The 26582-nt window shown below is 51.9% G+C and overlaps 1 protein-coding gene across 3 annotated transcripts in view; it reads right to left on the bottom strand.

Annotated features, from left to right (window-relative positions):
* The window catches only part of Adck1 (aarF domain containing kinase 1), a 113287-nt gene that overhangs the window by 12867 nt on the left and 73838 nt on the right, over positions 1–26582 (bottom strand). For all 3 annotated transcript variants that reach the window (XM_015494450.2, XM_048799075.1, XM_048799076.1), the window contains 3 exons: positions 25833–25991; positions 14403–14561; positions 8450–8566 (listed from right to left, as the gene is read on the bottom strand). In XM_015494450.2, the coding sequence (XP_015349936.1) occupies positions 8450–8566; positions 14403–14561; positions 25833–25991 (435 nt within the window). The remainder of the gene's footprint in view (positions 1–8449; positions 8567–14402; positions 14562–25832; positions 25992–26582) is intronic.

Genomic DNA, 26582 nt, shown 5'->3' with positions numbered 1-26582 from the left:
GTCAATTACAAAGTCAAACAAAAGTACATGTCCCTGGATGTTAAAAAATCCTCAGGGGGCTGGCTGAACGATGCCCAAGAATGACTTTGAAAAGGCCACACCACACTCTCTGGGCCTCAGCTCACTCTCAGTCTGGGTTGATTTTTCTTAACATCGTTTTAAAGTTGTGCTAAATAGTCTTGGGGGAATCCATTTGTCCAGAGAAGAGCAACCGGCACCCTCCGACTCCCAGAGGCACTGAGGGCCCCGGGGGAACCTGAAGCCCTTCCTGGACAGCTGCTCTCCCTCCCACCCCTCCCATGGACTTCAGCCAAGGCCCCGCCTAAGAACAGATGATGGAGTCCCTAACAAGGCCTTGGCCCCAGGACGGCGGCACCTAAGGACAGAGAGCAACACCCTTCCAGCACGGTGGCAGGTCTCAGGCTGTACTTGATGTGGACCAAGCCAGCACTCCAGCCCTCGTCCCCGGGAAACCCATGAAGTGAAACAAAAAAGAGGAAGAGGCGAGGTGACTTATGCTGTCTGCATGTATGAACACACCACCATGACCTCACAGGTGTGATCGCAAGGCACCCAAGGAAAAAATCAGAAGGAAGGGGACCGGGGAGGGAGGAGGGGAGGAGGAGGGAGGGGGAGTGGAGGTATCAGGGAATGAATTGGAACAAACAAAGTTATGTGCATATGTCACAATGAACCCACTGTTTTGTATAATTATGACACTTAATGAAAACACTAAAAATTAAAAAAAAAAAGCCGAATGCAGCGGTGCACACCTGAAATTCCAGCGGCTTGGGAGGCTAAGGCAGGAGGATCAGAAGTTGAGAGCCAGTCTCGGCAACTCCGTGAGACCCTGTCTCTAAGAAAATATTTTTTAAAAGGTCTGGCACGTGGCTCAGCAGTTTCAATTCCCAGTACTAAAAAAAAAAAAAAAAAAAATCCCCAAAAAAAGCACTTGGTCACTTTCTCAACAGTTTGTGATGCTGGGATCCAGACCCTGGTGACCGGATGCCCTAGAACAGGTGCTCCATGGTCAGGCTATCTTGCCTCTCCACTCAGTCCCAAAGATTGCTGAGGGTCCTCCCCCCCAGCTGTCCAGTAAAGGTAAACCATGAGGAGAAAAGAATCTTCCTGGGCAATCCTGGACAGGTGGCAACTAAAACCACACCATACAGCGCCACGTAGGGAAAAAGTCACCAGGAAGTCTTTCAATTGTTCCTTGTAAAAAGGCTGCCACTCACAAGTGATTTCAGTAATTATGCAACGCCTTTATGCTCTCACAGTGGGGAAGGAGGGGAAACCGGGACTCTAAAAAAAGGCTGAGTAAAGAATTAATTTAGTAAATAATATTTAAATCAAGGAGTTATTTTTGGATTTTCCTCAAAACTTGAATTGGCTGAAAGTACTTTAATTATTTTATAATTGCATGAATTAATTTATTCCCACCCCCAAGGGAAAGTCTATTTATGCTCCTGGGGGGCGTCTCAGAAGCAAGGCCAAGATCTCGGAGAGAAGCCGCAGGTTGATGCTGCAGGATGTGAGCAATCACACAAGCCGCCCAATGTCAAGGGTAACGGGGTTCATCACTCAGACTTTCCCTGCCCATCCCCCAGTTCTGCCCAGGCCTCTGGCCACAGACCAGATCACTGCAAAAGCTCCAAACACGAAGGTGCTGGAAGCTACCTGGCCATATGTGGTGTTGGGAGACGTCATGAGGAGGAAGGCAGAGGTGCCAGGCTAGTCACAGCAACTGAGGAAGTGGCTCGGACTGTGGCACTTCTAGGCACCTTTGTGAAAATTCCTCTGGGTCAGGCCTTTCTCTGGAGAGCCAGGGCATGGGCAGCTGCCACAAGGCAAAGAAAGCCTGCTTAGGTCTCCAGCCAGAGACACTCAGGTCACCCAGACAGCGGGAAGTGGGTCCCAGCAGCCACGGCTACTGGACACCACAGGAAAAGGGACGGAAAGCTGTGGGCACCTGGCCTCTCCCGCCTTGGGCAACCCTCACTCCAAAGAAAGAGCTTCACATCCTTCCACCTGGCCTGGGTCAATCGGAAAAATGGGGAAGGGGCTCTTCCCTACCTGTTGCCCCGACTCTTTGGTAGACACTGTGCTAGGAGCACCACAGAGGGTTGAAATGCCAACGCCAGTTCCCAGGGCTCCTAGCATGGACGCAGGGCTCGGCCGCACACTGAGAGCCTGGCGCTTCAGCCATCAGACAACCCTCTGGGTCCCTCTCTAAATCCCACCTGCAAAAGGGTAGTTTCCCCAAGGGGACACGGCTAGCAAGTGGCAGAGTCCAGGAAGGTCGACTCCGGGTGTCAGTGACCTCTCCTGACCCCTCTGCTGGGAAGAAATAAAACTTCAGGAGCCCACCTTGAGCACCCCGGCCCCTCTAGTTCCATACACTTCCAAGAAGTGATGGGGAGAGGGTGACAGAAGGTGTCGCCTTTCTAGTGACGTCATCACACAGGGTCAGTAGACAGGGTGTTCATGCATCTGCAGGTACCAGAGGGCCAGGAAGGCCCAGCAGCTGGGAGTGAGCTGAGCTGGAACATGACCCTCCCATTCACTGTGGGGAGCAGAGGCAGGAACTCTGGCGTGGCTTTTGGAGGGGGCACCAGAGGCCTCATGCTCCACTCCAGGTCCACATACCTGCAGATTCCAGAGGCTGGTGAACAGGAAGGAGCAAAGGAGATTCTGGAGGAGGACTTGCCTCTGTGAACGAGACCCTCATGCATTATGGATTACAGATGACTTTTGAAATAGAGCCTCACGGCTTGCAAAGTTCACACAGCAGTGTCGAGAAGTGTTGTCATCCCTTCAACTGTGAAGATGAGCAGGCTCAGACTACAAGTGAGCCACCCCAGGGCACTTGGCTGAGGAATGGCAGAGCAGATGCAACCCCAGATGTCCTACTCTGAAACCCTCTCTGCTTCCTACCCAGCACCTCTGTGAAGCCCCCATGCTCTGCCACACTCTGTCCACACCTCTATTATAGCACCGATGGGCAGCTGCACATAGTAGGTGCTCAATAAAACATGCGCCGAAACCTTCACTGCTCCAAGAAGGACATGGAACGGACTTCTAAAACTATGGGAGGGGGCTGGGGTGGTGGCTCTGCGGTAGAGCGCTTGTCTGGCATGTGTGAGGCCCTGGATTCGATCCTCAGCACCACACATAAGTAAATAAATAAAACAAAGGTCCATTGAACTAAAAAAAAGAAAGAAAGAAAAAAAAACTATGGGAAGGAAGCAGCAGCAGAGCTTCTGGTTAAACGTGGCAGAGTGAACCCAAGCCATTACTCCAGGCCCTTGCCAACCCCTCTAAGATGACTAAAGGAAAATGAGGGTGAAATCCCATTCCCACAAAAAAAAGGGGAAGGACCAAGAAGAGCCAAAGACATCAGCCAAGCTGCTGCATTGGCCTCAGGGGTAGCCAGCCACCTCGGGAGGACTCAGCAAGCCAGAAAGCATGGCCACTGGGCCCTCCACGTTCACCACCTCGGAGCCCCGGGGAGGCTCGGGTGCCCCCAGCGATTCTGAACATGGGGCTTTGGGGTTCTGAAGAAGGATTAGTTAAACGACTAAACATCTCAGCTAAGTCCCCAGGTCCCCTTCCATCCCTGACAGAGGGGAACAGACAGCCGCTAAGGGGCACCCAACACACAGGAGTGCCATCCTGAGAACAGGGGACTGAGTCCGAGACCATGGTGACAGCAAGGAGCCCCTGGACCTCCTTCCCAGCCAGCTCCCAAACCCCAGGGACAGCCCCCTCCCGGGATCTACCGTCAGCCTCCACACCGACAGTGACAGTGTCTGCCCACCGGGCCCATCCTCTGTCCCTGCCACCCCTCTGTTCCCGGCTCTGTCACCTTTCTCTTGGCTAATTTCATGCCAATTAAATTGGGCCTCGGCCCAGGCAGGGTCTTAAACACACATTCACTGAAATCCAATTAACCTTCGATAAAGGTTCCGCAATCAATAGTCCTTCTGGGGCTCGAGGAGGCTCCATCCAGCCTGCAAAACGGGCTCCGCGCGCCCTTTACTTTTAATGAGATCAATGACAGTGGCTGTCGCCAGCTCTCTAAGTGACTGGCAAATATGATCACCGGGTCGGACCCTCCATAATATCTGCTTCTGGGCAGAGACACAAACAAACAAGGGCCGTGCAGGCTGCTGGCTCCCAGGGCCCTGCTCCCCAGCAGGTGAGCACCCCGGGTGGGCCGTCTCCCGCCTGGAGCTAGGAAGCAGAGCTTGGGGCTGGAGCCTCTGGCTTCCTGCCCGGTGGGGTCCTGAGCTGCAGTGAGGGTCTGAACCACACAGAGGGTCTGTTACATGCAGATCGTGCCCCCTTTTGCCACCTGCCCAGCAGATCCTGATTCACAAGGCTGGGGAGGTGCCCAGGAGTCAGCATGGCTAAGTAAGCTCTCAGGTGATTCCGAAATAGATGGCTCCTGAACCCCTGTCAGCACCCCCAGAGCTGAAGAATCCCTGTTGGGTAAAATGTTCAAGTAGAAGGGACCCTTGGTTGGAGTCCAGCTAGTCAAACACCCTCAGTAAGAAAACTGAGGACCCCAGCCACTCAGGAGGCAGGAGGATCATGAGTTCAAGACCAGCCTAGGTGACCCTATTAAAACAGAAAGAAAGGACAGCGATCCCTGAGGACCAGAGAGGACAGGTGATTTGCCCGCGTCCACACAGCCAGACACTGGTAGGGCTGGAGCTAGAACCTACATCTTTGGCCTCCCAACCTGGTGCGTCCCCGAGTCCATCGGGACCGGCTGTTCAGCCCAGGCTTCAGGTCCTCACAGGGGTGCCACAGTGAGCCAGCCTCTGCCGACTGCAGCGGGGCTGACTCAATGAGTGGGTGCAGGCTCTGGGGCCATCAAGAGGGGTCCCTTCCAGAGCCACCTTCTAGTTCAGGCACCAGTTTACAGCAGCCAGGACGCCACGACCCCAGGATCTGGAGTAGGATTTTTGCACCCTGCCACTTCTATCTGTCCCCTGCACTTCCTTCCCCAGGAACACAGCCAGGCCGTCCTCTGGAGGGTGGTCACCCCAGGACTGGCACCCGTGCGTCCGGAGGCCCATTTGAAACTTCAGGGCACCTGGAGCCTTCCACCCTGCGAGGCCCAGGTCTTCCCCGCTGGCTGGTGAGAGGCACAATAGATTCGTTTTTGCAGAGTGAAGCCTGTCCCTGGGCTGCTCCTGTCACCCTGGGGGTCAGAGACAGTCTGCAGAGCACCTGGCCCACACCCAATGCCCAGCCCAAGGCTTCTAGGGAGGGAAGTATTTGAGGACATCATCTCAGCGCATCAAAGAGCCTCCCAGCCACACAAACTCCAGGGCCCCAGGACAGGGCCGTGTTGCGAAAACAGAGCCAGAGGTCAGCGGGACAGAAGAGAGAACTCAGAGAAGGGTCCCAGATGACTGGTGACCAAGAGGCCAGATCCCAAAGCTGCGTGATGCCATTGACATGAAGTTCAGGAGGCGAAAGCAGCCACAGTGACAGAGGTCACAGCAGCGGCAGCTCTGGAGGGGGTGAGGGTGTGACTGGGATGGATCAGGAGGGCGCTTCCAGGGAGCTAGAAATGGTGGACACCTTTATCTCCATGGCAATGACGGGAAATGTCCATGCTAAGGCTTGCTGGGCTGGCGAGGAGATTTGTGACCTTGGGTAAGTCACCTTCCCCTCTGCGTCTCTGACACTTCACCTGCAAAATGGAAGCCGTCACCCACCCGCAGTCCAGCACGTGGAGAGCAGCGGGTACGTGCTAGTGGGAAAGGGGGTAGAGGAAGTCACAGCAGGGCCCAGGGATGACGGAAACAGCAGCCGTGGTCCAGCTACCACCTGGGCGCTCACACCTGCCCCAGGCCCTGCGCCAGGCCCCACTTGCGTCTCAGCTCCTACGGCCTCACAGGGCCTCCTGGAGCTCGGCGCAGACAAGGGGACACTATGAAATGGATCCGAGGGCCCGAGACATGGGCGGCTCAGAGCTTAGGGCCAGGGGCAAAGCCTGGCCAGTTGTCCAGCTCCCTGTGCAGTCACTGATGTGGCCACCGCCCCGGGGGCTCCAGGCTCCCCTGCAGCCCAACAGGGATCTAAGGGAGGGGGACGGAGAAGGAAAGGGAGCCAGGACTCTGGAGTCCTGTGCGCCTGGGTCCCAATCCTGTTCTGCCCCTGCTAGCTGTGGGATGTGGGGCAAGGTGTTGAACCTCTCTGAATATCAGACTTCTCCCTCATCAACGAGGTTCATAACACGCACCTTACGACACACCTGTAAGGAGACCAGATCGTGTGCCGCCTGCCTGGCACATGCAGGTTGATAACCATGGTTACTATTTTCCCCAAGTCACTCTGAAACCAGCGTGCCCCGTTCTGCACGTCTATGGAGAGAACAAACCAACTCTGGCCCCTAGGCCTGCCGCACAGAGGCCTCTGCCCCTCCCTGCCAACCCCCCTGGGCACAATCAAGCCAGGAGTCGGGTGGGTCTTCTCGGGTTTGCCCTGTCTTGAAAGTCAAGCGCCTCTGATGAAACACCATGTGGCCCTGCTGGCTGGACCCCAGAGGTGGGGCTGGGGACGCTGCTGGGATGCAAATCCATCATGGCTAGTGACCTGCAGGCGGCTAGTGACCCACAGGCTGGGGCCTCTGGGGGCTTTCCTGACGGGCAGGCGGAGACCCTTTCAAAAGGCTGTTCAGGAAAAGTCAGAGGGGACCTCCCACCCCGTCCCACCCCGTCCCACCCCGTCTCACCCCCACCTGCCCAGAAGCCAGCAGTGGGGGAGCAGCTTTGGAAGCCCAGGCTGTGCTACCTACGGTACCCCCGGAAAGACGCTGAGTCTGTCTGTCTGTCCGTCTCTCCCTCCTGAACTTGTGGAGAGTTGCCTTATCCTGCTCCAAGAAAGCCCAACTGGCATCTCAGGGGAGGGTGGATCCTGTGTCCACCCACACACCTCAAGTCCCCCCCATGGGCTCAGAGAGTGCTCTGTCCCCAGCTCCAGGGACAAGAGCCTTCCCAGATGGCCTGAGGCCACACAGTGGACCTTTCCAGGCATGTTCCCAGCAGCTGCTCAATGCATCCCCCATGTAGCCCTCCCTTCATGGCCTAAGAGGAGGAGTGGAACGGGGAGGTCTGCCCTTCACACCCAGCTCTACTGGCTGTGTGACCTTAGGCAGTGACCTTGCCTCTCTGCACCTGATTCTTCATCTGCAAAATGGAGACCAGATCCCCTCCTATGTTCATCATGAATGAAAGTCCCTACCCTGGGGGGCGGGCATTCCTCAAACACTAGGGCAGAAGGAGGTGAAGCAGGGCGAGAAGCGGGCCCAAGGATCCTCATGAAAACAGTGTGGTTTCCCTTCTGGGTGCTAACGCCAGGTCCGTGCTCAGGTGTCCCTGTGGAACTCACGCAGTCCTCACAGCCCCTCCTTGAAGGAGGTTCCATTCCAGTCCCCACCTACAGAGGCTGCAAAGCCACCGGGAGGCCTGGGCAACCCCACACTCCCTGCCATTTCCCTGGCTCATCTGCTGAGCCGAGTGTGGCTTTCTCTTCTGGGCCAGGTCACCACTGGGACCACATGCTCTTCTTCCTGTGTTGCCCGGTGGGGGGTGAATGGGAAAGAGCATTCGCCTGATTGGGTCTGGTCCCTTCCCCTCTTTCCTCCCACCCAGCCATGTGGTAGACTACGTCACCGCACTCGAGTCTCCAGGCCAAAACCCTTCAGTGACTCCCCAGTACCTCCAGAGCCTCCCTCAAGCCCTTCACCACCTGCTTCCCGCCCAGCTTCGTCTCTTGACTGCAACCCTTGGGCTCCCAGCGTCCTGCTCACAGCCCCCCTGCTCCCTGAGGGAGGGCCGTGAGGGCTTGGCTGGTGTCCGGCTCCCACAGGAGGCTCTGGGGACTGGGTCTGGTCCCCTCTGAACCCCCACACCCAGCACCTGCAGGAACTAGGAAGAGGATGAATGTTGTTGAAAGAGCATGGCCCCCTCCCGTAGAGGGACCCCAGGTGACCAGGAAACAGAAAACGGGGTACAGGCCCTGCCCACTATCTAGCTGTCCCTGAGATCAAGGCACAGAGTGGGGACTCAGGGCCACCATTCCCCCTGGCTCTGGAAAGTAGATGCAGAAAGCAGCCACCTCTCTTGTTGCCTCAGGCCTGAAGTCCTCGGCAGAGGGTGGGGAGGCAGAAGGGACAAGATCGTCATCAGGCCTCACAGAGGCAGGAGAGCCATGTCCCATTGATTTTACTCCATTATTTTCGGCTGTGCGGGGCTAAATGGTGAGAAAGACAGGCAACGGCTGCAGCAGGCCCAGCACATACCCGTGTCCCACCAGCAAAGTGGCTTGGGCCGATGGCCTGGGAGAGCCTCTTGCCACGTGGGACTTCCCAGACAACAGCGGCCTCTGTTCGCCAGGCAGCCCCGCCAAGCCCACCCCTGGACCTCACCTCGTTGACGTCGATCCTGTTCCGCTCCATGTAGTCCCGGTCGTTGACCTGCCCACCCTCCACGAACTCCATCAGGAGGACCCGCTTGGTGGACAGCTCCCAGAAGATCCGAGGGACCTGGAACAGGAAAGGGAAGGCCAGGGCGTCAGGGGAGGCCGGGAACTGGGCGGAGGACACAGGAACAGAGCGAGATGCTACTTCCCAGGCAGAAGAGCAGAATCTAGGAGAGGAGGTGGGTGGCCCTGGTCCTCAGGCGGGCAGAGACCCCTCCTGTTTGGGGGCCTCAGAATAGCTGGCTTTCCTCAGTGTCCTCCAGTTAAAAGCCAAAACCAAAATTATGACTTGGGAGAGAAATACAGGAAATGCTCACAGGTGCACGTCAATGTCAAAGGCTCGGGAGGCTGAGGCAGAAGGATCACGAGTTCAAAGCCAGCCTCAGCAAAAAGCAAGGCACTAAGCAACTCAGTGAGACCCTGTCTCTAAATAAAATACAAAATAGGGCTGGGGATGTGGCTCAGTGGTCAAGTGTCCCTGAGTTCAATCCGTAGTACCCCCCCAAAAAAAATTTCCCTCTCCCCAGCACCCCGCCAGGCCCAGCTCGGGTCCCCCCCATGATCCTAGCTCATCTTGGCCTTTTCATCAGGTAAATTAATGTGCTATTTGTATTGAAAGAATGAATGAACTTATACCAGGTGGTATATGTTGTTCTGTGTGCCAGTTTCCTACAGAGCCCTGTGGCAGACAATGGTGGGCCTGAACCCAACACCTATTTCCAAACTTCCTCTTCCCAGAGATGAAAACTCAACACTTACCCTTCCTACCTCATAATAGGTCTGGTCAGGTGACACAGTTCTTGCATATCACACCAACTGGAAGTTGGCTTGGGGAAGGTTTTTATTTTCTTAAATTTTTTTTGTCCAGAAAAAAAAAAGGGATGTTTGTATGACATCACTCATCCCCTTCTTTGCCTGCCCTGAAAGTGAGTCTGATTCCTGGAGCTGCAGCAGCCATCTTGCAATCGTGAGAGAAAAATAAAATAAAATAAAAAATCCAAGAAAATCTGAAAATCTGAGATGCCAGCCCCGACACTGTCACAATACTAAAACAATATGAGCAGGCAATGGCAGCACGCCTTCTTGATATGGGAGGAAAACATATCTTTTTTGTTGAAGACACTGTTAATGGTGCCTTTAGCTCTCTGAGAGTGTATCTCCAACCCTTTCTGACTCTGAGAACACCTAAAAGCCAAAAGGGGAACAGATTTCCCCGAGAGCAGGCAAGAGGCCACCATGCACCGAGGGCTTCCACAGTGTCACGAGTGGGTTGATCCCATCAGTACCACCCCAGCCAGGGAGATTCCTAACTGCTTTGCTGCCCCGCGGTTTTGGTGGCCTTGCTCCCTCTGACCACTAAAAACAACCAGGGCAGCCAATTCAAGGGTTTCAGAGAATAAGAGCCACCCAAGCTCATCGAGCAGGAGAGAGTGGCCCTCCGCCTCTGACCTACTTCCTGTCCCTGAGCTGCTGATCTCTGCCCCATCTCCCTTGCTGGCAAGGAGCGCTGTCCATCCATCTCGGTGATGGGCACACACGGTGCACTGGTTGGAACTATGGCTCCAGCTGAAATCAAGGTGCCATCTTGAGCTCCGCCACTTCCCTGAGGGTTTTGCCGTTTGAGAACCCTGGGCCAGCAGGGCAGTCTGTGCCTCTCTGCTACTTGGAGCTTAACATTTAGACTTAACATTTCTCAAAAAGTGACTTAAAAAAATGAGCGTGTTTGCTGTGGTTTTGTTCATGGCTTCCATATGAAAGGGCCGTTCCTCTGGGATAAGTTTCTCCCCCTGTCTGGAGACCTAAGCTTGGCCAGTGGGCCCTGGGGCTCTGGGGACAGGATACCCCCAGCAGGGCCTCCCGGGGCAACCTGAAGGGCTGCCCGGAGATGACCGCAATGGAAAGAGCAGCAGGCAGCAGGTCCCCTGGGCTTGTCAATCCAAGGCGTGCTGGCGTTTCCCCTCCTACGTCTTCCCTCCCTCCACATGACCTGTCCAGGCTGACGGAGCACGTGCCCCTGGCTTCGTCTGCTCACGTCTAAAATCTGGAATATCAAACCTGGGAGAAGAAGGGGTTTCACCGGGAGGTCCGGGAGCACCGTAGATGGACATAAGATAAAAACGCCTCCAAAATGACAAACTGCTCCCAGCCAGCTAGGACGGGGACTTGCCCCCGAATCTCCATGTGGGCAGAAGGGCCTGCGGTCACTACGCCTGACAGCCAGATCTCACCAGTCCCTGCCTCGGCCTCTTCCATCAAAGTGTGGGGAAATGAAAGGGGAAGATTGGAAAGAGGTGGCCAAGGTCTCTCTCCCAGCCACAGAGCAGGGGCCCCACCTATGGGCTCCACCAGATCCCACACTGAGGCCAATCCTGACCCAAAGAAAAGAGCAGGTCATGGAAATTTCTACCCCAGACCCTGGGCGGGCCTCAGCCCCACCCTCTGGCCTGACCTTATGCCCCTACCCTGTTCCAGTGCTTTGGCTCATCTGGACTAGCACCTGTCACCAGGGTCACGGTTTCCCACAGCCAGAGCCGGCAAGCAGAGTGCAGACCTGGATCCAGACGGCTGGGATGAGCCCCACTCTGCCTCCTGCAAGCTGTGAGACTCGGGGTGTGTTTTATAGCTTCTCCGGGTGCCAGCCTTCCCACCAGCAAAACGGCGGTGACAGTTCCAGCAGAAGCAACACCCCCACTCCCTACTCAGCCGAGCAGAGTGCTGGTGCTCAACATGGGACCAGCCACAGAGCAACCTCAGGACAAATGTCATCTGCCCCATGACACCACACAGCGGTTCACTCGGGCTCTCATTCATACCAGGGCTGAGTCAATGCCACAGGCAGTTCCCGGTCATTCAGATCTGTCCCACAAAGTGTCCCCAAGACAGAACAAAAGAGTGGCCTGACATGCGGGCTCGTGGCCAGGCTGCCTCCGTTTAAAGACTGCTTCTGCCCCCGCTGGCAGCTGTGCGACCTTGGGCAAATGATTCCACCTCTCTGGGCCTCAGTTTCCCCATGGATGATATAGGGTTAGGAATGGCGCCTCCTCTTGTGAAAGTGTCTACCGTGGCACATGCCTGTAAAAAATGCTAACTGTCCCTCCTTACACATCGGGAATTGTTCATCTCTGGGTCTAGGAAGCCATGATGCTCCTCCAAAAGTGTGCACACCCTCTCAGAGTTCACCGGCCTCTGGAGAGTCCCAGGGTCCTTAAGGTGAGAAACCATGGAGTGGCCCTGCCATCAGTCGGCCTGTCCCCTCCCCACCTCTGCACATGCAGACACGCCCTTCCTGTCCCTTCCCAAGCCCTGCAGTTAGAAGGCTTTCCCCTTCCTGCCTGGTCCCCAGTGGTCACTTAGTCCAGTCACAAACCTCACTGCTTGTCCCGCCCACTTTCTGCAGCCCACACCCTCTCGCTCCAGACCCACCAGGCCCTGACCTTGACCCTTGGGCCTGGCTGCCCCTCCCCTTCCTCCAGTCCCCCTGACACCATATCTGCATTCAGGGCCCATCTGAGGCTACCAGATTCCTAGCAGGGGCTGAGGTCATTAAGCCCCGCAGAAGCTCCGGAAGACGCCCCCCGCACCGAGAGGTAGGCTCTTTGCAGAGGCTTAATTACGCACAGATGTGGTGATGGGGTGCCAGCGAGCAGAGGCAATCCATCTCCAGTTTTAAGAGCCGAGCTGGCTTCGCAGCACAAAATCCACTTCCCACTTGTGATGTGTTTAGGCAGAATTGATGACTTTGAGAGCCTTTGGTCCGCCACGGTCTCAGGAATGGTGTGCGAGTTCTGGCAGCGGCAGGTCACATCGGTGCATTAATTATTTCCCATTTTGGCATCCTCGTTTCAAAAATTTGTGTTATTACTATTTGTACAAGTCTTGGTCTAGCAGTTGCAAGTGGGCCCCAGCCAGGGGACGATTTTCCTGTTTCCATGGAAACGGTGGAGGAGATGGTTGTTTGTCTGGCTCAGAGTTCTGGCTCTGAGGGGCACCCCTGCCGGGGGGAATGGCAACACAGAACCCCGAGATGAGCACCAGACATGGAATCCAAAAATCCAGGTGGTAGCTCAAGCTCCTCTACTCGAGGGCTGTCATGGGTGAGATGGGACAGTGGCTGGTGGGAGGATTCACCGTCAGGACCTGCAACAGTGCCTGACACAGGAGGGTCATTCCATCAGTATCACCCACCCCCCGATATGGTGAGCACTTCCAGATGCCCTCTGAGCTCTTCATCCTGGGTGGACTTAGTACTTCCTCTTGGGAATCCACCAAAACAAAGAAAGGACTATCAGGACACAATCTGTGTTATCACAACATGTTCGTATGTTTGTTCTCCATTAGATGAAAACAGCTCTTCTTCCCTGACCTGAGCGTCTGGATTGTCAGGGGGTTGGTAGAGACATGTCCTCTCTAATCTGGACAGCGGGAGTGGAAATTCCTCATGATGTCCAAAAGCCACATGAACAGCAGAGCCTTTGCCACGCAGGGAACTGCGATGCCCCCAACCCAGGAGGTCGGCCACTTGGCTGGAAGCAGCACGAGGGGTTGTTGAGGACTCTCTGACCACGCCCACAATCTCCAGCCTCCTGAGTCAAGAGAACTGGACCCATGGCTTCCAGAGTTCCAGCTCCCCGTGAAGACTACCAGGAAGTCTCAGCCCTGTACCATCCCAGTAAAGGGACCCCCATGGTGCCTGAATGATGAGCCCCACAGAGGCCAAAACCTGTTGGAATAACGGCTGTGCTTGCATGCATCTCGCTCATGCCAACCCGTGTGCCCTGTGGGGACATCAGGAGTCCTCAGAGACCAGCTCCTTAGCAGAGGGCCATGCCAGGCTCCACATTTTCAGGGCACTTGAGAGCAGCCCCAGGGACACTTTCAGCCATGGCTCTGCACCACCTGATACTGCTTCCCACATCAAGCGTCTTCTATCCCACAGGGTAGTTCTGCTGTTACCCTTGTTTTGGAAACACAAATCTGTCCCAGTGCAGTTGACACACTGGAGAGTGGCCTGATCATGACACACACTGTCACCTGCTAGCCAGGCTGTGCAAACGGAGCTGCGCCCAGCCATCGTGCCACCAGGGAGTATGTGAAATGCACACATACCTCAAATCTCACGTGTGCGGTGAGTCACCTGCACCCACTGTTACAACTTCCTGTCCCACGTCCGATGACCTTCCTGCATCTCACGTCGGTTCATAAGCGGCAGCCTGCTGAAGCCCATTTCCACAGGCACATCAAGGCAAGGTGCCCTATGGATTATGGTCTTAGGTATTTCTTAGCCATTTAAAATGCATAAGACTGTGCTGCTCTCCTTATGAGTTCCTATCCCCCTTCCTTCTCTATGTGGCTCATGAAGTTTTTGAGTGCTGCCCCCTATGCCCATTTCCCCCATAAGCCCTGCGCCTTCTGTGGTATGGATTTACCCAGCATGGTGATTTCCAGGAACACAGGCCGTGTGACAGTGGAACTCACTGTATATCACAGGAGTAAATGCTAATGTAATGTACATGCATCTGGGAGAGGGCCAGGGGACAGTAGTGTCTGCCATCATCATTGTTATCACCATCAACATCATCACCCCACGCCACAGAGGTCAAGACCACGGTGCACAGGCCCCCTGGGTAGTGTTCAGTGTCTGGTGATCGCAGGTTATGCAATAAACATCTGTTCCGTAGACTGACAGGACAGCACTCACGCCAGGTATTTCTTTGGAAACTACCTTCGAGAGTTTTAATATGTATCTCCAGTGGCAAATCATTCATCCTCAGTAAGAAAACTCAGGAAGAAAATGTCTCAACTCACATTCTATAAGGGGGAAATTTCAGAGCAGGAATCAATCCCCCACCCCCTGCCCTCTTGCACTGGAAGCATGGGCCCTACCGCCCTGTCCCTCTTACCTTTAAGAAGTCAAAGTGCTTCAGCATTTGAGCCACTTTCTCAGCATTCCTTCCTTCGTTGAGGAAATCCAGCTCCAAAGGCAGGTTCTTCTTGGCCTCATCCACCAGCCACATAAACTCAAACTCTGGGAACAGCTGCTTCACAGCCAGGGCAAGCACCTGAAATCATCAAGCACTGCATCAGCCGCCCACAACGCCCACCAAGGAAGGTACATCTACCCTCTGCCTCCGTCTTGCCCCTGGAGTGCGTGGGGAAACGGCTCCCCTGGTTTCCATTTCTATAATTGCACCAAGTCCAAAATGATCATAGTCCAGCTACTGTCACCGTAACCATGATGACCACTTGCTGGGCATTCCCCATATGCCCAGCACTGGACAAATGCTTTCCTTACTCTTCCACCAAATCTTCACAACTCTGGGAGGTACCTGGGTACACAACTTACCATCTCCATTCTATAGATGAAGAAATTCGGGCTCTGAGAGTTTGTGTGATTTCCCTGAATTTGCCCAGCAAGGAAATGCAGAGCCAGAATTCCACCTGGGTCTACCTAACTCCCAAACCCTTGCTCTTAAGCACTTTGCCAAACTGTTTTGTTGCTGTCCCCAGATTTGTTCTCCACCATCTGCAAAGCACAGAAAGTGCTTTGGCTATAACTTCCATTTTTTTTTCTTTTTCTTAAACTGAGTGGTCAGTACTTGAGCATTCATAATTGAGGTTGAGCATTCTGATCCAAAAACCCCAAATCAGAAATGTTCCCAAATCTGAAACTCTGAGCTCTAATAGGACACCAGAGAGGAAATTGACACCTACCCTCGTGTTATAGGCTGCAGTCCAAATGCAGGTGCACTAAAAACCACATATAAAATTACCTTTAGGCTATGTGTATAAGGTATAACTGAAACATAAATGAATTTCATGTTTAGACTTGAGTCTCAGCCCTAAGATAGCTCATTATGCATATGTAAATATTCCAGAATATAAAAAACAAATCTGAAATAGTTCTAGTTCCAAGGTACAGCATACTCGATCTGTATTTTCTGTACTCTCTGTGTAAAATATTTCATGATGAAAAATTAAATTGGAATAAAGGAACAAACAGTCTGAACAGGAGGAACAGAAGATAAGGGATTTGACAACCCAGATGAAAAGCTTGGATTTTTGGTAATTAGAGCCCACTGTGGATATGTCAGTGAGGGCACGGTGAAAAGGGAGGTTTTATTTTATTTTTATTTATTCATTTGTTTGTTGGTTGGTTGGTTGGTACCGGGGATTGAAGCAGGGGTGCTTAACCACTGAGCCACATCCCCAACTCCTTTTTATATTTTATTTAGAGGCAGGGTCTCACTGAGTTGCTAAGTGCCTCACTAATCTGCTGAGGCTGGCTTTGAACTTGCAATCCTCCTGCCTCAGTCTCCCAAGTTGCTGGGATTACAGGCATGTGCCACTGCACCCGGCAAAAGGGAGATTTCAGAAGACTTGTCTAGCATTCAGGTGACAGTTTAAGGATGCTGAATTAAACATTAGAGGCAGAGAGCAAGAGCCCAGTGAAATGCACAGAGCACGCCACAGCCCACTCCCCAAAGGGGCAGGGACTTAGTGCCTAGCTCCCCCTGGATTTTGAGGCAGTTTCACAAGTTCCCATGTGACACCTCTGTGGCAAGTGAGCAAGGGTGATACCAGGAGCATGCAGGTGTTCTAGAATTCCAGAAGGGTCACACAGAAGGCAGCCCCCTGCTCTCTCACCTGAGTCCTCCTTTTGGCATTCAAAGCCAGGCCTGGGGAGGACCTAACTGATTGCCCCAGTGATTCTTGGTATTGACTGACGTCCAAGCTCTCTGATAACACCCCTCTCCACCCCTGGCTACAGCAGATGGGAATGAACAAGAACTAATATTCCATGGGCCAGTTGGTGTCAATAGACCTTCCCCTTCCGATCTTCCCAAAAGGACTTCCTGAGCTCCAGCTGAGAGCCTTGTCCTGTGCCTCTGCCTGCACTGGTCTCTGTATTATGCATACTGCGTTGGGCATGTGTGATACAAAATTAATAAATAAATAAATCCAAAGCAAAGCCACTAGCTACAAAGCATTTACAGCCTGGTTTTTAAACCCCATGTTCAAGGTGATATGCCAGACACCATTCTAAAAGAACCATCACACGGGGTTATTACGGTCAATTTCTAACAGAACCCTTTTTAATTGCCTTAGGCTGTAGTCTCATTTCTTTTCAGTCTCGTCTGGTCTCTCATGGGCTAGACCTGTGACCTTACACCAATCAATTCTGTTTGTTTTGTTTCTGTTTGTGTAACACGAAACAAGAAGGGAAAGGTAGCAACAGAGACACCCGGGCCACCTACATCAGACCTAGGCACCCAGATGCTGCAGCCTCCAGGCATGACATCTTGTCAGGTGTCCCCAGAGGGGCCTGTGGGCCATTAAAGGCACCTGAATTCCACTCTCTGGGCTTTGAACTCAAACAACAAAAGCTCTACAGAATTTCGCTCTGGTCTAAATTCCAGAGGGCTTTACCCCGTAGGAGTAGGGAGGGAGCCAGAATGAGGTTCCCTCCTACTTCAGTCAATATGCACTAATTACCTTCAGGTAGTTACCTTGGGCCAAATGTGGGAAGACACGGGAGAGCTACCTGCAGCCCAGAGCAGTCTGTATACAAGGCAGAGGCTTCTGCCCAAGCAATACTCACTCATTATAGGGTCATTGCTATTTGTGAAATTTTAAAATATTATTAATATCCAAATTGCATTGAAAGGTACTTTAAAGATTTTTCTGTTACTGATCAATTATATGATTAGTCATTACTAATGCCATTGGTTATTATTAATACCTCATGCCATTAATCATAAAATCAGCCATACATTTTTATGGATTTATATTAATTGCTAATAACTAATTAGTAAACTACTTCATAACCCAAAAGCATTTCTGTGGGTGGCAGGTTATTCTGTTGAATACAACAGTCCCCTCTAAAAAAAAATTCTGAGGAGAATATATACTAAGACCCCCAAAGGATGCCTGAAATTGTAGATAGTATGAAACCCTGTCTATACTATGTTTTCCCCCTATCCAAACAGACCTATAATTTATAAATCAGGCACACAAGAGATTAAAAAGAATAACTAATTAAGTAGAATATTTAATATACTGTAATAAAAATTACATGAATGTGGTCTCTCTCTCTCTCTCTCTCTCTCTCTCTCTCTCTTTCAAAACACCTTATTGTGCTGTATTGACTATGCTTGACTGTGGACAACTGAGTCCATAGATAATTGAAACCACAGAAACTGGAACAGCAGATAACAGGGGTCTACTGTCCTCTGAAATGAGAGGGCCTGGGGCTGGGGATGTGGCTCAGTGGTAGAGCACTTGCCTAGCATGTGTGAGGACCTGGGTTCATCCCCAGCACCAGAAAAAAAAGGGGAGGGGGGTTGTTTAAGTCAGTGGCTTAGATTTCCAACAATTCACCAGCCCCCTTCCAGAAAGATGTCAATTTGAAAGCCTGATGTCGGCTGTGAAGCCCAGAAAATGTATAAACTGCACACAGTTCAGGGGGGTGGGGGGTCCCACCAACTTCTCGACATGCACTGGGTGGGAAGGGGAATCAGGTGAAGAGTCATCTGCCGGGCAGGTGGGGGAGGGGTGGTGTCTGGGCTGCCACCATTTTCAACTCTTCTTGGCCAACGAGAGTAAAATAAAACTCCTTAATTTCACCGTCTGTTTTCATCCAGTCCCCTTAGAGCTGCCCTAAGTAGATTCATTTCGGTTTCTTTTTGACAACAGATGCAATCGACTAAAATAAAGCAGGTGTTGTTGTCAATTTGCCTTTTTTGATTTTTCTCCCAAAATGTATCTTCTCCATAAAATTCTTCCAACAGCCAATGTTTTCGCCAGGGCCTAACACATACGCAACACCCAGCAGATGTTTATTGGGTACTCACATGAATGAATGAGTGAATAAGTCAATAAATGAACACATGAATATTTCAAAGGGTTTGTCTTCTCCTGTGAGATAATTATATGGTCACATTTGTGTTATCAAAATGAAGTCAGGTTTTGTTTCTGTTATTTGGGTGGAATCATCCCTTCAGAAAAATTGAGAATTCTCTACTTCATCTGGAAACTTATGAATCAATTAAGGTATATTCAATAATTAATATTTCCTTCAAGGTAAAATAATGAAACTATTTTTCTATAGAGTAATTGGCTCATAGCAGAAAAAAAATAATTGATTGTAAGCCAGCCAGAAATATAACAGAGAAACAGGTCACATAGAGAAGTTTGAAAACTAGTAATTGTTATTTGTAATTGCACAAACAAAGGAAATTATCATTATTTGTACCACGACTATAGGCCAGGTTGTGTGCTCTAAGAGACTTTACATAGATATCCTCATTTTATCTTTTTCCTGCCCATTTTACAGAGGTACATAAGTTCCTAGAGGTTAAAGCAATTCTCCAAGTTTGGAACAGTCCACGCAGGATCTAGACTGAGGTACTTCTTGTTCTTTCTTTAGGAAGTCCTGCCTCCTGCAATACCATGTAGGAAAATACAATAGGAAGCTAAGATAAGGCAGAGAAAGAGCTTTGCAAATTATGAAATGCGAATGAAATGTCAGTTACTGTTATCAAGTTATTATATACTATAAAAGAAATAATGCTCTATGGAAAAGCAGCCCACTAAATAGAATGCCACACCAAGCCAAACTGGTAAAAATGGATGTTCGACAAGAATCGAAAATCAATTCCGAGAGATGTAAATAGCTTGCCATTCATGGGTTTATCTTTGTTCGGATAAGTTATTAAAGTGCATGCTTTTTAGAAAACAGAATTATAGTGTGACAAGAAGTTTCCGTGGGGTGGCTTATGTCGCTGCATATTTTATATATATTATTTTTTTTAAATCAGCCATTGGATTTTGTGTCGACATAAACATTACCTAGCCACCCACCGTTCAATCGACACATTTAGAAAAGACTCAAGATGACAGACAGTAGGCACTGAATAGGCTGCTCAGAAACATGACTGTCACAGGTCTTTATTTTTAGTGACACTTGGGATAGGCCAGATGACAACAAGCACGCAGGCCACAGAATTCCACCCCAACATAGGAGAGTGCCCTGGGGACCACGGTACAGGAAAGGCATGGTATTCAGCCATGAATTAGATTCCTCAGGGAGTGACAGAGTGAGGCGTGTTCATCGTCACTGTTGGAAGCTTGAGAGACAACATGGGGTGGTACTATGGGACCTGGGAATTACAGTCACATCCCCGTTCACAGGCCATCTGAGTCCCATTCCACTTCCAAGCAGTGGGAGGTGGCCGGCTGAGTGCCCCTCCTCTGTGGGCAGGACAGGACTGCGGCAAAGCTGTCCCACCAGCAGACAGCCAGGCGGCACCTCATCAGTCCCCTTCCTGCTGAATCGAGTGTTCCCATCTCTGGGCCAATTAGTCTGGCTTTGGACAGCCATCCAAATCAATAAGAGTCACTGGCCGTGCATCTAGAAGTAGCATGGCCCCAACTGCAAAAGGGACAGTATCAGGTGATAATGACAAAGCTGAAAAACACCCCGGGGCTTGGCTTCTTTATTGTGCAAAGTCACCAGCATCATCAGAGTCATTCATACACTGTGCAATGACAGCTTCCGTTTGCCTGTCACCACCCAGAGATGGTCCCCTTCCCCAACAGGAGGGCCTGCTTCCCAGGAGACACAAAACACTAGGGTGGCACATGCTCCGGGCACCAACCCAAGTGCCATCTCTCCCATCTTCTGGGTTAGCAGAACCCCGAGTCTTTATGTCCTCCGTGTCCTTCAAGGAAGGCAGGCCTCCTCCTAAGGAGAGCTGTGATCGGTCTAGGCCAAGCAAGGTGGTCCCACTTCTCCTGCCCAGACCAATTCAGGCCTGGGCGTTACTTCTTGTCAATGAGAAATGAAGCAAATTCTCCAAGGGAACTTTCTTTTTTGATAAGAAGCAAAAACACACACACATACACACACACACACACACACACACAGGCATCTGGATGTCACCAGGAATGGTGCAGTCGTTATAGGCATTAGTTTAAGAGGACGAGGCCAGGAAGCTAAGAGGGCAGAGTTGAAGATGGCAAGAAGCTGGGTCCTTACAAATCACAGTGAGGTGCTGGATTAGTCAACCTTGGGACAGCTGGTCCAACCTCCAGACATCTTCTCCACGGAGATAATATGGGCTATTAGCATCTATACTATTTTTTCTTGGACTTTCTCGTTTTTGTAACCAAAAGCATCCTAACTGATACAACCAGTAGTCCCAACCTCCTTATTCTCCAAAAGTATCCCTCTCATCTTTATAGCAGAGAATGTGTTTGGATTTACAAGTTCAACTTCCCAAAAAAGCAAGTACGCAGAGGGAAAGCCTATCAGTCACCTTCTCTTTAGTGTGAATTACTTTCACCAGATGACCTTCCTCTCAAAACCAGGTAGGGAGCCATCCAGGGTTGTGGGGGAGAGGGACCAGGGTGAACAAAAAGCATGAAAGCACAGAATACCTGGTATTGGCATGAAAGAAAGCGCAGGAGGCTACACAGGAAAGTATCCTTGTCCCCCCGTCTCTAAGATTATGGTGGCTAAGGTGGCCCTCATGTCCCCTAGAAATCATTCTTCTCCATACCTGTACGTCTGAACTCAGGAAAAACAAATAAACAATATTTATCACAGATTTCAAACAAATGAGTTTTCTAATTAGACCCTTCTGGTTTTACAGCCAGGAAGGATGGCCCAGGCAGGACTTTCTTCATCAGAGACCAAGCCCAGAGACAAGGCAGTGCCATCTGGTGCCGCTGCTGGTCTATGGAACAGTGGCCTCAGGCCTCCTTCCCAGCAGCTCTCCTGTGGCCACAAGGTAGGGTTTGCAGTCTACTCTCTGATCCCAGCACGACTCTCACCATGGCCAGGCACAGTGGCTACTCGGCTCTGCACACAGATTGCCAGGTCACGCTGCCCACGAAAAGCATTTCACGTTTATCTCAGGGAGGAAGATGCTAAACCTGCTATTGTTGTGGCTGACTTCGAGCCATCGTGACTTAAGCAGCCAGCCAGGTCATGAGCAGAAAAAAGTGACTGCTATCCCCCCAGCCCAGGGGCCCTGATGCATTGCTGGGCAGAGGCAGGTTCCTGCCTGGCTCAAGAGTGTTCAAGAAACTCAGGGATCCTCCATGACCCCCCCCCGGTTCACTCCCAGCTATGGCCATTCCACAGCTCCCAAAGGATTCTCAAAAATATCAGGTTTCCAGGTCTGTGCCCAGTGTCACTCGGCAACCCTGGTCCCTCACCCGCAGCTCCCTTTGCAATGCGCACAGCAGCTATTCCAAACCTTCACCCCCTCGAGCCCCCAGTGCCACCTCCTACCCTCTCTTCTTAGCAGATGGTCTTGCCTCCTACCTCAGAGAAAAAATAGAGGCTATCAGGCTGGTACGCTCTCTGCTGCCCACTCTCTCCCCTCCTCCTCCGCCCCACACTCCTCCGCGCCTGGTCTTGCTGCCTTCCTCCCATCTCAGAACAAAGGCCCATTGGAGGCGAACATTTCCACTGGGATCCTGGTGCCCAACCTCCTGAATCTCCTCCTGGACTTAATCTAGCAACTACTTCTCTCTGCCGAATCTGCAATTCCTCCTGTTCCATCCACTGCAAGCCTGTTCACCTGTCCCTGGCACTTAACACCCGTGCTCTGCTCTGACCCTCCCCATCCTTCTTGGCTGAACAGGAGAAGAACATGCTGCATTAAGTGTCTCTCCGTCACTGGGTCTCACTTGTCTTTCACCTGACTCTTATCATTGAAGCTGCTCTTCCTAACAACAATAAACTGACAATCCAGCCAGGTATAGTAGTCCACGTCTCTAATCCCAGCAACTGGGGAGGCTGAGGAAGGAGGATCACAAGTTTGAGGCCAGCCTTGGCAACTTAGGGAGAGCCTTTCTTAAAATGAAAAAAAAAAAAAAAAACTTAAAGGCTGAAGATACGGTTCAGTGGTAGAGTACCCCCTGGATTCATTTCCCAGCACCACAAAAAAGAAAAAAAATGCCAAATCCAAAATACCCTTTTCAGTGCCTCACTGGTTTGATCTCCCACTTGACAACAGTGAGCAATTCTGGCAAATTCTATTTTCCAAAATGGCTGCAACAATACTCCCACTCTAGTGTGCCTCTAGAACCTGGCCACACCCCTGTGAGCGGCAGGCTCTGTTTCCTACACGGGAACCAAGGAAGACTTTGCAACTGCTTCCACCAACAGAGTAAAAGAGAAATGATGCCACGTGATTTCCCAGGTTATGTCAGAGAACTTCTTCTCTGGGGACACTTACTCTCAGAATCTCACCACCACACCATGAGGAGCCCAAATAGCCATGCAGAGGCCCATTTGGTGAGGAAGGAGGCCCTAGCCTCAGCCATGACTGAGCCTCAGACCACAGCCACCCCCATCTTGCCAGCCATGGGACGAAGCCACCTTCGGGGTGGATCTCCGAGTCCAACAAGGGCTGCACAAAACAGACGGCTTCCTCCACCAAGCCCTGGCCAAACTGCAGGGTCACAGCCAACCTCAGGACCGCCATGTTCGGCCTGTTAGGGTTTCAGTATTAAGTGTCCCTAAAAGCTCACATGTGAGACAATGCAAGAAAGTTTAGAGGTGAAGCAACTGGATTTTGAGAGTTTTAACCTAATCAGTGCATTAATCCCCAGATAGGGATTAAGTAGGTAGTACTTGCAGGCAGGTAGAGAATGCTGGAAGAAGTAGGTCATGGTGGAGGTGGGGGGACTGACTTTGGGGTTTCTATTTTGTCCTTGGTGAGTATGATGGTTTAGATGTGGTGTCCCCCAAAACCTCACAAGGGAGACAATGCAAGAAAGTTTAGAAGAGAAAGTTTATAGCCTTAGCCTCATCAGTAACTTAGCCCCTGATGGGATTGACTGAAGTGGTGGGGTGTGGCTGGGGGAGGTGGGAATGGGGGCGTGGCTGGGGGTGGGACTTAGGGTATATATTTTGTATCTGGAGAGTCTCCCTCTGTGTTTCTTGATCACCTTGATGTGGGCTGCTTCCCTCAGCCACACTCTCCTGCCATGATGCTCTGCCTCACCTGGGGACAAGAGCAATGGAATCAGCCATCTACAGACTGAACCTCTGAAACCATGAGATCCAAATAAACTTTTCCTCCCCTACTTTGAGCTTATCAGGCCTCTGGGTCACAGCAGCAAGAAAGCCGACTAAAACACAGCAGCCGTGTCTTGAGATGACTCATTGTGCGACATGAGATACCTGATAGGGCGCCCTCCTCTCAAAGGTTCTCTCATCAGATGGGGCAGCTTTGCTCAATCCCGGTTCTCCTGGGGCCTCGCTGACTACACCTCCGCAGACCCTTCACTCTCCTGGTTCCACTTCCCCAATGACATGCTCCTCACTTCTCTTTCCTCGCCACCCCCTAAGTGTGAGATCCTCTGGGTGGCCCCAGACGGATGCCAGCATGAGCCTCCTTCCTCCTAAATCCTGCACCCATATTCCAACCTGAACTCCAGAGCAAGAGGAGCAGCCCCATCCCAAGCCACCCACAGCAGCATCTCGCCCCCTCGGCTGCCCCTTTCACTTTGCTGAGATCCACTGCTACCTCCTGACTCTCCTAAGAAACCACCTTCCTGGGTGTCCTTGCCAACGTGCTTCCAGCTTAAAGGACAACACTGGTGGGATACTGTGGCTCCAACTCCCAGGCCCTAGACCTGGCTGGGGATAACACTCCAGTCCTGGATCCCACCAGGTTTCCCCAGCTCCTGGCCTCCAGAAAACCACCTCTTCTCTTTGTCTTGAGGGTAGCAATGACTTCCTGCTCTTTGTGAGTGCCTCACCATCCTATTTGGGGGTCTCAGCAATCCCACCTCTCACTTTTCTGTTTGAAACACCTAGAGAAATTTCTTTTTCCTGGACTAGACCCTGGCTGAGACACGTGGTTAAAGGCACCCAAACTTAACCACTTAAGCTAGAAAGCTGAGAGATATTTCCATCTCCTTCTTCCCATCCACACCAGTCCTTGCTCCCTCCCCAGGTAAAGCTGGTCACAAGGTCTGGATGATTTCACCACCTGAGCTCATCTCCCTCCCGCCCCCACAACACTGCCTTGTTTCACATCATTCTCTCTCTCAGACCAATGCAGCAGCCCCTCAATTAGTCTCCTGGCTATAATCTTTCTGCCTCTCAATACAGTCCCCAGAATGCCAACGGATTTTTATTTTTAATGCATATCTGATCATGACAGTCCCCTGATTAAAATTCTTAAAAGGTTCCCCACAGACTACAGGAGAAAATCAGAACTGCTCAGTCCCACAAATACTAGGAGAGCATTGACCAGGTAGAGTGCTCTCAGCCTGGAACACAGGCCGCCATCCGTCACGCCTACCTTCCCAGCCTCATCTCCAACCACTCCTGCTCACACCATCTGAACTAGCTGAAGTTCTCCAAGCACGGTGCCTTCACACATGCTGGGCTGTCCTTCCCCTGCCCTAATGAGGTCCACTTAGATATCATCTCCTTAGTGAAGCCTCTCGACACCTCCATCCATCCAGACACCCTGCAAACACCCCTTTGACAGCACTCAGGCCCCACACTGGGGATGTTTGTTTACACACCTGTCTCCTGCATAAACAGAGAGCCCCCGCCAAAGAAGAGGACAGAGCTCACTCACTCTCATGTTCCCAGCACCTCTTAGGACATAATGCAAGAAGAGCCTTCCCTGTATGTGTTCAGTGTAAAGTGAGTTCAAAGAAGAAGAGTCCAGAGTAAGGAGTGGGAACAAAGGAACAGAGAAAAGGCAGAGGAGGGACCTGCTGGCAGGCTGAATGGACTGCTGGCTCCCTGTGGGGGTGCTGCGACTCCAACCATGGCGGCTCACCCTCCTCTCCCCGTTGGTGCAAGCACAGAGCTAGAAAAATCCAGAAGCATACCAGGGCCTCTAGGGCTTTTCCCAGAGCCATTTGCAGGCAGGTAGCTTTGTTCATTCAAAACCAATGTGAGATAAGCAAACATGCCATCTGCATAAATATTTCCACATGGCCGGCACATCATTTTTATATTCCTAGGAGGACTGCATGCTCCCTTCTAATTTTAAAAATCTGGTGTAACTTTTACTACCTCCAAGGAAATCGCCTGAGGCTCATCTCATTCCCACTGCATCCCCTGAAGGTCCCTCTTGGCCAAAGTAGCTGCCCAGTAGGTTCTGAGGATTCCCAGAGGCAAATCAAGAACTGACCATCCCGGCCATCGGGCAGGGTCACGAGTTATCATGACACCACTGTAGTCTCAGCTCTCCTCTCCCCCTCTGCTGGTCAAAGGGTCACACACCCTGAGCTAGTGCCACCAAGGCTACTTGGACAAAGGACAAAGGAAGAAGAGGGGCACCCACCTCCATCAGAAGAATGTCCTTCGAGCTCTGAGCCTGGACCTTCGGATGCTGGACCTTCACAGCCACTGTCCGCCCATCACGCAGCACTGCCTTGTGGACCTGGGCCAGGGATGCTGCTCCCAGTGGGGTGTCATCGAAGCTCAGGAACAAATCTTGGATCTGGCAGGAGTGGAGAGAGGACAGGGTAGTTGAGAGGATGGTGCACAATTCCGTAAGACAGGAACAGAGCTGCCCGAGGTCCCACAGCCGACTTCCTGTTTTATCAGGTCTTGGCCATGCCCTGTGCTACGGTGAAGCATCACACCAGGCACATGGAGGGAGTGGGCAGAGGACACCCCTGCAGGGCCCATCCTCACACAGGTGCCCTGGCCCCAGCCACCTCCCTCAAAGACCCAGTCGGGCTGTCTGGAATGTTCATCATCCACCCTGGTGCCTCTGGGGCTCTCACACACCCAAATTAAAAGTTCACAGGCCTGGGGCCCACAGCAGCCCCAGACAGGGTTGGATGAAAGATGACCCCACTCCACCCACCAGGAGAGCTCGAGAGCCCCGGGTGGGAGGCCGCAAACCCACAGCCACCTCTCGTTCCTGCCTGAGCAGCTGCCCTGGCATGGGTTCCTGAGGCCACTCCAGGCCCAGCCACCCTGGCAGAGATCCCGGGGCTGCCAGCCGGAGTCACAAGAAGCCCCACTCAAAGAAAGCTGTGGGCAGAGCCCCTGTCCCCCTGTGCCTGTTTCTCTCTCTGAGGTG

The sequence above is a fragment of the Marmota marmota genome, unplaced genomic scaffold (assembly GCF_001458135.2).
Source record: "Marmota marmota marmota unplaced genomic scaffold, marMar, whole genome shotgun sequence".
NCBI lineage: Eukaryota > Metazoa > Chordata > Mammalia > Rodentia > Sciuridae > Marmota > Marmota marmota.
The sequence above is the reverse complement of the archived record's forward strand: the minus strand, read 5'-3'. Positions and strand labels throughout refer to the sequence as shown.